Source organism: Callorhinchus milii, unplaced genomic scaffold (assembly GCF_018977255.1).
Source record: "Callorhinchus milii isolate IMCB2004 unplaced genomic scaffold, IMCB_Cmil_1.0 Scaffold3, whole genome shotgun sequence".
Lineage (NCBI taxonomy): Eukaryota > Metazoa > Chordata > Chondrichthyes > Chimaeriformes > Callorhinchidae > Callorhinchus > Callorhinchus milii.
The window spans coordinates 50,355,440-50,367,538 of NW_024704744.1; the positions used below are offsets into that span (position 1 = coordinate 50,355,440).

At 41.6% G+C, this 12,099-nt stretch overlaps 1 protein-coding gene across 2 annotated transcripts in view; it reads left to right on the plus strand.

The window, feature by feature from the left end:
* map3k7 (mitogen-activated protein kinase kinase kinase 7) overlaps positions 1 to 5,255 on the plus strand; it is a 60,204-nt gene extending 54,949 nt beyond the window's left edge. For both annotated transcript variants that reach the window (XM_007892917.2, XM_007892919.2), the window contains 2 exons: positions 226 to 341; positions 3,135 to 5,255. In XM_007892917.2, coding sequence (XP_007891108.1) covers positions 226 to 341; positions 3,135 to 3,315 — 297 coding nt within the window. In that variant the 3' untranslated portion in view covers positions 3,316 to 5,255. The remainder of the gene's footprint in view (positions 1 to 225; positions 342 to 3,134) is intronic.
* Positions 5,256 to 12,099: the final 6,844 nt, after the last annotated feature.

A 12,099-nucleotide genomic window follows, 5' to 3' on the forward strand; every position in this document is an offset into this window, starting at 1 on the left:
TTCTGTTGAGCATTTAGTATTTAGGGAAGCTTTGGATTTACAGCAAACGAGTGGAAAAGCATCTCACCTCATTCTACGTATTCATATAGGATAGAGGTTTAAATAAATGCCATAATTGAAATATGCATCATCTTGAACAAATTTGCTGCTGTTCAATTTTATATCCAGTCCTTCTGTTACTTTCAATTCAAGTATTGAATTTCACAACCTGTTTTTGTTTTCTAGCCACTAGCTCCGTGTCCAAACTCCAAAGAATCTATGTCGGTATTTGAGCAGCACTGCAAAATGGCTCAGGAATACCTGAAAGTGCAAACTGAAATAGCACTATTACTACAGAGAAAGTAAGTAAAAGATTGATTTGTCTCTGCTTTGTTGCAAATGCAGCTTGTAAAAGGCAAATATTTAATTTGTTATTCATGATGGCATTAAAGTATATATTATGGGACCGTTATTAAAGGAGGACATAATTTTTGTTAGTGAAGGGGAAAATACGAATACTTTTGACTGTAAAGCGCTTATCACCTTAGCTGTACTGGTTTCATTAGCTTTTATGCATGGAGAATAATTCTTTATTAAAATATCTGCTTCATAATTGCCATCAGCCCAGCAGTTTATGAAAGCAGATTTTTTTGCTAGTTTCTGTTAATAAGTGAGCCAAAAATGTCAGAGTTTGAATAATGTTCACTTGAAGCTGTAGTATATAGATCAGTGCCTTCCGTTCCATGCACAGTAAACAGCCATACATTTTCTCAATGAAATATTTAACTGAGTTGCTCCAAACTGTCCTTCCACATTTTCTAGCCGTTTATTGATACAATGGCAGAGTGTTCCAGAGGGTTGCCTGCGCTCCACCCTATCTAAGGTGACTATGGCCAAAGAACATGTGAAGTAGGACAAGATTCCTTATTGGTTGTTGAACCAACTGAATGTCAGCACGTCCGAGGCCCTTGTAATTGGCTCGCGCCAGCGCCTCAGCACCTTGGGCGCTGGCAACATCAGCCTCCACGGCTGCACACTCAACCTCACTAAGCCAGTCAGGAACCTGGGAGTCTTGTTTGACCCTGAACTGTCCTTTCTCCCCCACATCCGCGCCATGACCGGCACTGCCTACCACCACCTCCGCAACATTGCCAGACTCGTCACTTCCTCACCCCTCAGGCTGCCGAAACCCTCACCCACGCGTTTGTCACATCAAGGTTCGATTACGGAAACTCCCTCCTCATCGGCCTTCCCAACTCTTCCCTTCACAAACTGCAGATCATCCAAAACTCTGCAGCTTCTGTACTCTCACGCACCAGGCTCCGCAACCCCATCACTCCCACCCTCACCCGACTCCACTGGCTCCCCATCCCCCTGAGGATCGAGTTCAAGATCCTCATCCTCACTTCCAAGGCCATCCATGGCCTTGGCCCCTCTTACTTCTCTGACCTGCTGACTCCCTACCAACCTGCCCACTCCATCCATTCAGCGGGCTCCGGCCTGCTCCATGTCTCCCACCCGACCTGCCCTACCATCGGTGGCCGGACTTTCAGCCTCTCTGCACCCATACTCTGGAACTCCATCCCACGGTCCCTTTGTCTCACTTCCTCCCTTTCCTCCTTCAAGGCTGGTTTCAAGACCCTCTTCTTCGATCGTGCCTTCAGTCACCCTCCCACCTCTATGCCTTCCTGCACCCCTACCCCACAACCCCCCTCCCCCCATGCCCGGGTCCCGATCCATGCCTCTCCCAGCGCTTTGAGACATCCTCCCGACATGAAAGGCGCTCTATAAATGTAATTTTGTTGATGTTGTTGAGCACTGGTTTTAAATATTTGTGTTTATTTTACTACCTATGTACCTAACTCTTCAAGATGTTCCACCTAGGAACCATGTGACAAGCAATAGTGTATAGTTGGCACTTAGAATCTACCTCCTGGATTTGACCTTCCACCTAACATTGAGAGCTCAGTACATTATTAAAAACTGAAGAAGACCGCGTTAGATAGAGCTCTTGTAGAACTGTAATAGAAATTGATCTGTTTCAACACTATAGGCTGAGCTCTGTATAACAACCCCTAATTCTTCCAATTTCTCTGGTTATAGTGAACTCGATTTGAGACCTGTTTTTTCTCCTAATTATTCTTACCCGATACAGCAATCATTGAAGCAGCGCAGTCCCTGATATAGCTATCTGCAATCAAGTCAAAATGGTGGGGGTGTTCAGCAGTCAATCACGGGGGCAATCGGCAGCTGATGGAGGGAGATCCAAGCGCCGGAGAGTGAGACCGTAGGGCGGCCACTCGTACAGCCAGTTCCCCTCATCCCATATGCCCGCTACTCATCCCCATCAGCAGATGACTGCTCACCATGTGTAACGTTCAGTCATTTCAGTTTTTAAATGTTTATAATGAACACTCGGATATAACATTCTTTTTTCCCCCAATTCCCCAGGGCTTTAGTTATACTGATGTCAGCCTGTACTTTATTATTATTTTGTACTGTTATTTTGTGGAGTTCTGTAGCTCAGTGGTTAGAGCACTCGCCTCACAAGCGAGAGACCTGGGTTTGATTCCCAGGCAGGGCGAAATGTTGGGCACGTTTCCTTACTCCACACGTCTCTGTTTACCTAGCAGTAAGTAGGAACTTGGTTGTTAGTCGATTGGCAGATCGCTTTTCCAGGGGTATTAAACCCCTTCAAAAAATAAAAAATGTGGTCACTCAATCCACGACTGTTTATGGAACGCTGCTGTGCGCAATTTGCCGTTTCACCCACAAAAGTCAATTCACTTTACAGTATATTCTGCAAAGCGCTTTGAGACGTCTCGAAGACGTGATGAGGCGCCATATCAAATGAAAGGATTATTATTTAAAGTGAAATTTAAAGTATACACGCAAGTATTGATCCAAGTACCAGTTTTGGACCAGCATCTACAATCACTGTGACTAGGGCATGTTTATTTTAACCTGGGTTTCACTGCATTTTTCTCTCAGTGTGCTTGAGCAATAAGTATTGTATTAAAATAAAATGTACAAAATGTGTTGGGTTATAAAAAACGCTGTGAACTAATGTTGAATGATATTAAGCAGCTCAGTTATAACTTGTGCAATTCAGCTCCTTTTTTTAAAAAGCTGTTTCTCTTCCCTTCTATTTATAGGCAAGAACTAATAGCAGAACTGGATCAGGATGAAAAAGATCAGCAGAATACCTCCCGACTCGTTCAAGAACATAAGAAGCTTTTGGAGGAGAACAAAAGCTTGTCCACGTACTATCAAAAATGTAAGAAACAGCTAGAATACATAAGAGCCCAGCAGCAGAAGAGGCAAGGCACATCATGAGGCATTTTTCCTGCATCCCAGAGACTTGTGCTTATTCACACAAAAGACTTGATCTTATTGGAAGATGCCCTGTTATAGATTAACTTAATTCAGTGTTTGACCTCTCTTTTGTGTTCTGGAAGCAGATTTCTATACATCGCCATAGCAGCCTTGTACATCAGACAAACTTTTTGTTTTTTAGTTGTTGTTTTGTTAAAATAGGTTAGTATTTAATTTCATTCCATGGTTATTTTAGTTCAATCACCAATTAGATTTTGAGAGGTGTATTACGTAAAATTGTGGCAATAAATTATTTGTATGAAACTACAGTTCAGTTGAGATGTTGAAGGTGGAAGGGAATGCGTAAACCAAAACAAAAAGAAGTGTTGGTCCCACTGGTTATTTTTACCTGTTCTATAATTAATTGCTCATATTGCCAGATGCTAATTTGTGCCTTAGAAGCTGGCAGTATTTGCTTTGGTCATCATGTATTAACTATTTTATATTTTATGGAGGGGTGAAGAGATCAGGACTAAAGTAAAAATGTCTAGGGCTCTATGTTAAAAAAAATCAATGTGCTCCCCGTTTTTGGTGGGTTCTGCAGTAGCACTTAACAGTATTAATCAGAGATCATCCTAACTAGAAAAGCAAATGCAAGGCATTCAACCTATTTATTCCTTACTCTTGGTAGTAGAATCTGTTCTTCCTGCAATAAGAGATACAATTTGTCTTTTTAATTGAAATACAGATGTTTGCAGTTTTTTTTATATAAATTATTGCAACTACCTTTTGATGATAGTGTCTGTCCTATGCTGCTTCACTTGGATGTGAATGATGGATCATGAACAGCTTTGAAGTTTGATTCCATAACCTTTCACCTGTGCATGATTTTTTAAACAAAAAAAGATTTTTATAACTATGACCATATGCAGGTATAGATTAAATTTTTAAGGAATGTATAATGTATAGAAAATTTGCCTCCAGCAAACAATGTTAACAGGCAACCTGAATCTGAAATAATAAGCTTCATCCAAGAAACACCTTTTTCCAACCTGTTCTACAGCCCAGTTTCACAGCGCCCAAATTCTCCCAATTTTATATGCAGGAGAATTGCAGACTTGGATGTAACTAAGGATTTGCTGAAACATCACCGTGCATGGTTATAAATAAGCTTTTCTAAATGTATTTCTCTGAATGTTGAATTAGCTGTCAAAATAACTTCTCCCCAGTTTATATAGTGTGGTGGCATCTTCCTCTGGAATAAGTCTGGAAGTCTAATTTCATCCTGTATATAAATGTAACCTAGCCAGTGGAATAATTTCAGGCTCGCCGAGCTGCACTTTATTTTTTTAACATAGAGCATGGATGTGCTTCTGAGAGATGCAGCTGGGCAAGGTGGAGTTAACAGTACTGTAATTGTTTACATTTCTATAGCATCAGCAATGGCGAAAAATCCACAAAGGATTTATTAATGTAACGCAAGTGGAATGTGGTCCCTTTAATAAATTCAGTGCCAGGCTGAACACTGTGGTCAGATGCTCAGCGAATATATAAATGCACGCACGCACACATGCACGCGCACACACAATTGTGGTGGGAGATAGGTCATTAGGATTGTGGACGTTGCATTATCATGCTTGTGATGTGAAAACAAGTATTTTTGTTATAAGAGATGGTTTCCTTCTTGAAGGATGTGTATAAGATGGATTAAAAACAATCAGAAAAAAAACAGAGATACTTGTTTTACTTCCTTAGGTCAAATCTTTACTATATTTTTTTAAAAAGTACTCCATTAAAACGATAGCTGCACTAGAAATTGGTGGCTGTGCTCGTAGATGGTTTCAAGAGCATATGAAGACTTCAGGAGAACTTCTATATCAAAATGTAACCCAATTACAGCGTTTTTACTCTTTTCGTTTTGTTCCAAGAATGCTGTGAATCAATAAATGTTCTGTATATTTCTGTAACTTGTTTTTTTTGAAACATTTAAAAAAAGCAAAAGATGCGTTGTTTTTCAAATCAAACTATTGAAAAATTTTTGTTCTGCAGCTTTTAACAGCTTGTATGAAACGATTTGAATTGTAGCTAATTCTAATAAGAAATTGTGATTTAAAAAGGTCATATCCAAGTCTGAGCAAAAGCAAAAATCCAGCAGTATCCAGTTCATATCAGATTGTCTTAAAATTGGGTATCAAATTTAAAAAGGGTGAAACAATTAACAATTAGATATTTGTTTATGTACCAATCCTGCTTTCTAATAATTGAATAAGCATCATTCTCTTTCTCCTCTCTGACCCCTCCCTATCCAGAGTCAATCAACGTAAGGGATTTTGCTCATGTCACAAAGCTTCCAACTATTCAGTCTCTTGCAAGCACTGACTGGTCACCTCACTAGATTAACACTTGTGGCATTTAGCCATGCAGACCAGGCAAAATCCCAGGTTCACTTTCTGATCTATATTGAGTAAGCTAGACTGGTGGTAGAAATGCCAAGAATCACCCTCAACCTCTCTTTGTAGATTGGGGTGGGGGGAGATCAAGGATTCTGCTCTAAATTACTATGTTTTAATATTTGATGAAGACAGAATCTGGCTCAGTTGTAATGCCCCTATTTTCCCCAATAAATTTGAACAGTCTCACTGACTGGGCTCCCAAATGAAGAAATTTGAAATTTCACTTGAGTAAATTGGCTGCCATGTTTCGCCCACAAATATACAGTTAATTCACTTTACAGCTTATTCTGTGAAGTGCTTTGAGACATCTAGAAGATGTGAAAAGCACTATCAAATGCAAGGATTATTATTATAAAGTACCAAAGTCTCGTGGGGTCGGTGCCTCTGTTCCACAGCAGAAGTTGATGTCTTCAAGAGAAGAGCGAAGAAAATTAACGTGGTGAAAAGTGAGAGACGTACAGTCACCAAAACATTTTCTTTCAAATGTCAGTGCTATCAGTCCTTTTGCGTCAGTAATTATTTTTTAACCTGACCATCCCTTATACAGTATATATGGATATAATGTGTGTATTTCACAAGCATGTGTCTGATAGATTCATGTACAGTAATTTGTGATATTGTTCCAATGTTCTTCAGCAGCACCACACCTGTGTTGATAAACGACCTGGACCAAACCTTGAACATGTGTGATCCAACAGTTCTCTGGAAGGTCTTACCTTGCCAGAGTGCAGCAATATTCATGAAGCAAAATAAAGCTAGAATATTTTCATTTCTCTACAAGGATTATTGTCAAACAGTTGTGAGACATCACCCCACTTGAAGAGAGCTATATAAATGAAAGTTCTTGAATTTCAGCTGAACTAGGTTTTGAGTATTTTTTGCATTTTATAAAGACTTTGTGTAAGTATTTTTGTTCAGCATTTTGCTTTGCTTCTCAGTCGACAAAAGACCCTAAATGCCCAATAAAAGTCAGAAAGCAAAACCCTGGACACAACCCAATCTTGAGTTTGCATTTTATTTCCCCACATTCTCACTAAGACTAACTAGATTCAATTGGCATCTATTCTTTGTGTGTGAGCAGGATTAAGGTCTTTATTTTCTACTTGAGCCTCAATGTGAAGAAAACATAAACCTTTGGATGAAAATAACTTATTTATATCCTTAGCCTCACTTGTATCTGGCCTATTCGGGATCTTTCATTGTTTTTGAATGTTCTTATTTATGATTAATTTATTTACTTTCCTAGAATTGTGGATCTATTCCTGAATTGTTACAGTATTGTCAAAATAACATGTTACTGATCTCATTTAGTGCTGATTTTATTTTAATTAACCTCCTTCAATGTGCAGAAGTAGCAGTGAACAATGTAAATGACTAGTGAAGATTTTTTTTGAAGTCATGCCACAATCTGGTGCTAGTGTTTCAATTCAGCTGAGTAACATGACACCAAATCTAAGCAGTGTGTTTAAGCGAATAATAGGGAAACCAGACCAGAATGGTAAGTCTTGAGATAGAATTAATCATAGATATGTCTACGAACACCGGTTCCAATCTAAGTCATTCATTATTGTTGTCAGATGACAGGCAGCTGATGGCAAAAGATTATTTTTATGTCTGCACAGATGTGATCAGCTGACTGACTTTAAGCAGAGTGGATTTGAACCTGCAAAGTTCCGGTCTGAATAGCTCCTTCACCTACCCAGCTAGTTCACGATTGTGTGGCAATCGAGACACTGACTTCAGTTACAATATTATGCGTCTGATTTTCAAAATCTAAATGTAATAACCAAGCTTCTTAGGACATTGTTTTATGGTTTTTGAGAAAAGTAGCCTTGTGAAAAAACAGGTTAAACGCAATCCAATAGCTGGTGTAAAACAAGCAAAGGGGTAAAGGGATCTTTGTTATATTTTGTGGTCATGATCGAGCTGCAGCTGTTTACGAATTAAAAAGGAAGTGGCTGGTTCATAACTACAGTATGTATCTGGACCTCAGCAATGTGCCATAAAACATCTTTTTTCATAGCCTCGGTGACAGACTGCAGCGTTTCTAGTTCAATGGCAACCACAATCTTCAAGCAGACAAAAACTGCATTTCTGGGAACTACAATCAAGTATACAATTTATTTTCAGCTCAAACAAAGTTTCAGTTTTACTGCATTTTTAAAGAAAAAAATGAATTGGAAGTTTACTTTCTTCAGTGAAGTACTGTACATCATAATTGAGCATTTTTCAGCAGGCTATTTCAAATGAGTATTACAATTATGTTGATTAATGAACCAAATCAGTTATTTCAGTTACTTCATATTTGAACTAGTGGGATGGTGTGTAAAAGGTTAAAGCCATAATGATCAATGGAGATGTTACATTAAGTGTATTTTGTGTAGTTTTTTTCAAAATAATGTAAAATATGAAAGATTACATAACATGGTAAGTACACTTTGAACTGTAAAAATTGAAATTACATGTTTAACAGACCTGAGGACTGATTTTTAAACTTTAATATGTGCAAGTGTATGTTAATGATGCACGGGTATTTGAATACAAATCAAATAAACCACAAATAGACCAAATAATAATCAGATTCATCATTACTACTTAATGTATCAGCCTTCAGCAGGTGACCGAGTTGCTCTAGTGGTAGATCCTACCGCAGCCTCAAGAAGTACTTGAACCACTCCTGACATCTGTGTGAATTGTGCTGTAAAACGGCAAGACCAGGAAATTAAGAACTCCCCAAAGTTGCTGGAGCTTTAATGGTTTTGTAAATTCTGCACTTATACCTACATGGATATAGGGCATCAGATTTGGACTGCCGTTTGCAGGTTCAATTCAATATTAGAAATGCTCAGCATCCCTGTTCAAGGCCAAATGTCAAAATTTAGTTCTAGAATGTACTTTCTTTTCAAAGAAAAATGGAAAGTCAAAGTTGACCTCAGGGAGAAAGCCTGTTTTGATCTTCAAGTGGGTGTCTTACTTAGTTTCAGAACTGTCTGCTTACAATTTATTAATTGTAATATTTCAAGAATTGAGTTTGGAATTGCTGTATATGGGTTACAATTGCATATCGCCTTTCATGTCAGGAGGGCGATCCAAAGTACTTGACACAACTGGTTGGGTAGCTGAGCTGGTGTGGGAAGCTGGGTTGGGTGGGGAAAAGGTAATAGAAAGCATGGTCAAAGCGGTACATTTTGAGACACGCCTTGAAGGAGGGAGGAGAGGGTAGGAGCAAGTCAGAGGGATTCCAGGATTGCATCACATCAGAAGATTAGCAATTGCAATGTTAAATACTATGTAATACATTGTGGAGTCCTGTAGCTCAATGGTTAGAGCACTTGCTTTGCAAGCGAGAGACCTGAGTTCAATTCCAGGCAGGGCGAAACCTTGGGCAAGTTTCCTTACTCCACACGCCTAATAATCATCCCTCCAAAACCAAAAACAATAATAAATTGGTCATTTTCAATCTACAACTGTTTGTAGGACATTGCTGTGCACAATTGGCTGCCGCGTTCGCCCACAAATATACAGTCAATTCACTTTACAGTATATTCTGTGAAGCGCTTTGGGACGTCCTCCCGACGTGAAATGCGCTATATCAAATGCAAGGATTATTATTATTATTACTATAAAGCTAATTATTTCTCCCAGTGTCCAGGCTAACAAATCCCCAAAATAAAATTGGTCATTCACTTTATGCTATTTGTGGGACATTGCTGTACGCAAACTGACTGCCAAGTTTCGCCCACCAAAAAAAAGTCGAAACCACTTCACAGTAACAACAACAACATGGATTTTTATAGTGCCCTCCACGCCAGACGGCGTCTCAGAGCGCTTCACAGTAACGGATCCCGGGGCCGAGCCAGGGGGAGGGGAGGAAGGTGACCAAAGGCGCGGTCGAAAAGAAAGGTCTTCAGCCGAGACCTGAAAGTGGGAAGAGGGGGTGAGGCAAAGGGAGTGAGGAAGGGAGTTCCAGAGCCTCGGGGCATAGTGGCTGAAGGCACGGTCGCAGAGGGTGGAGCGGAGGACTCGGGGGACAAGGCGGAGGCCAGACCCAGAGGAACGAAGGCAATGGGTACTGTTTTGAGGTGAGAGGAGGTCAGAGAGGTAGGGGGGTGCAGAGGAGTGCAGGGACTTGAATACAAGGGTGAGGATCTTGAAATCGATCCTCTCTGGGATAGGCAGCCAGTGCAGTCTGGCAAGGACTGGGGTGATCGGGGAGCGGAGTTTGGTGCGGGTGAGAATGCGGGCGGCAGAGTTTTGAATGATTTGGATTTTATGGATGGTAGTGGATGGGAGACCGGTGAGGAGGGCGTTAGAGTAGTCCAGCCGAGAGGTGACAAAGGCATGGACCAGAGTTTCAGCGGCTTTTGGGGAGAGGTTTTGGTGGAGATGGGCGATGCGTCAGAGGTGGACGAAAGCAGGGCTGGTGATGCACCGGATGTGGGGGAGGAAGGATAATTGGGGGTCGAACCTGATGCCTAGGTTGCGTACGGGTTAGGAGAGTTTTAGGGGGAGGTTGGGTAGGTGGAGGAGGTGAGAGCCATGAGCTTTTAGACGTTGACGAGAGCTAAAGAGTATGGCTTCTGTCTTGTCAACGTTCAGCTGAAGGAAGTTTGCGCTCATCCAGCCCCTGAGATCTGACAGGGGTCGCAAAAAGAGGTGGAAAAATAGAGTTGGGTGTCATCTGCATACATGTGGAAATGTACCCCATGTCTGCGGATGACATCAGAAAGAGGAGGGGGCCAAGGATGGATCCTTGGTGGACCCCGCAGGTAACCGGGTGAAAACGGGAGGAGAAGCTGTTTGTGCAGATATACTGCTGGCGGTTTGTGAGGTAGGTCTCAAACCAGGCGAGTGCGGTCCCACTGAGGTGGATGATGGAGGAAAGGCGGTGGAGGAGGATGGCGTGGTCGACTGTGTGGAACGCGTTGGAGAGGTCCAGGAGGACAAGGAGGCAGAGGGAGCCCTGGTCACAGATAGAGAGGATGTCATTTGTGACTTTCACAAGTGCAGTCTCTGTGCTGTGGGCGGAAACTGGACTGGAGGGGTTCGAAGAGGGAGTGGGAGGAGAGGTGTGCGTGAAGTTGGTTGGCAAAAACGCGTTCTAGAACTTTTGAGAGGAAGGGCAGGTTAGAGATAGGTAATAGCTGGGGTTTGAGGGATCTAGGGAGGGTTTTTTCAGGAGGAGGGTGATGACAGCAATTTTGAGGGAGGCAGGGACTGATCTGGAGGAGAGGGACTGTTTGATGATGTCAGCCAGTAGTGGGCAGAGGAGTGGCAGCTGGGTAACCAGTAAGTTGGTGGGGAGGGTGTCGAGGCAGCAGGTGGTGGGTTTCATGGAGGTGATGGTGGGTGAGAGGGAGGAGGGAGAGATGGGGAGGAAGGAATGTAGAATGGGGGTGGTGGTAGGAGCAGATGATGAGGAAGGTGAGGGGGTCAGAGAGTGGTGGGTGACAAGGTGCAGGTGAATGAGGCTGCCTGGCGGATGTTAAGTATTTTAGATGAAAAGAAGTCCATGACCTCCTCGCACTTGCCATTTGATCCGAAGATTGAGGAGGCCTGAGGGGGGGCACGGAGGAGGTAGTGGGTTGTGGGAAAAAAGGATTTTAGGGTTGTGTTTAGCCTTCAAGATGGTGTTGGAGTAGAAGGACGTTTTTGCGCATGTCAAAGAACGCCGGTAGCTGTGGTGATGCTCGAGCCACAGTTGGCGGTGAACTGTCAGGCCAGGGTTTGGAGATGGTCCTGGAGTTTAGGGAGACAAGGGAGTTAAAGGTTGAGGAGAGGCGATCATGGAGCAGCTGGACGGCTGCTTCTGGATCTCTGCGGGTGGAAGGCCAGAGGGATAGGACAGTATATCCTGTGAAGTACTTTGAGACATTGCGATGATGTGATAATGCACTATATCAAATGCAAGGATTATTATAATTATTATCATCAAGATAAAGCTGCAAGTGATCACAGGGAAACTAACTATATATTGGTTTCTCTATTAATGAGTAATTCTACAATAACAAACTGATTATAGCTGGGGCCAAATGCAACATTTGTAGCTAGGCAACCAATAATGATGATTTAAATGGTTACTATTGATATGTAAGTGCAATTAATCCACGATTAATGAGAGAAATCCACACAGGGCATCAGCTGCAATCTTGTCCCTTTCTAATGAAAAGTGATCAGAATGATTGATACTAATACTTAAAACCACACTGTACTGATGTGAAAGTTTCACTATTAAGGTTATTTTTGCATGCACACCACTGTCCGTGCCTATGAAGTAAGATGATTTGAAGAGAGGGAGAATCCATATCATGTGATTTTTTAAAATAAAATATGAAGATGAGACTCAATGGTT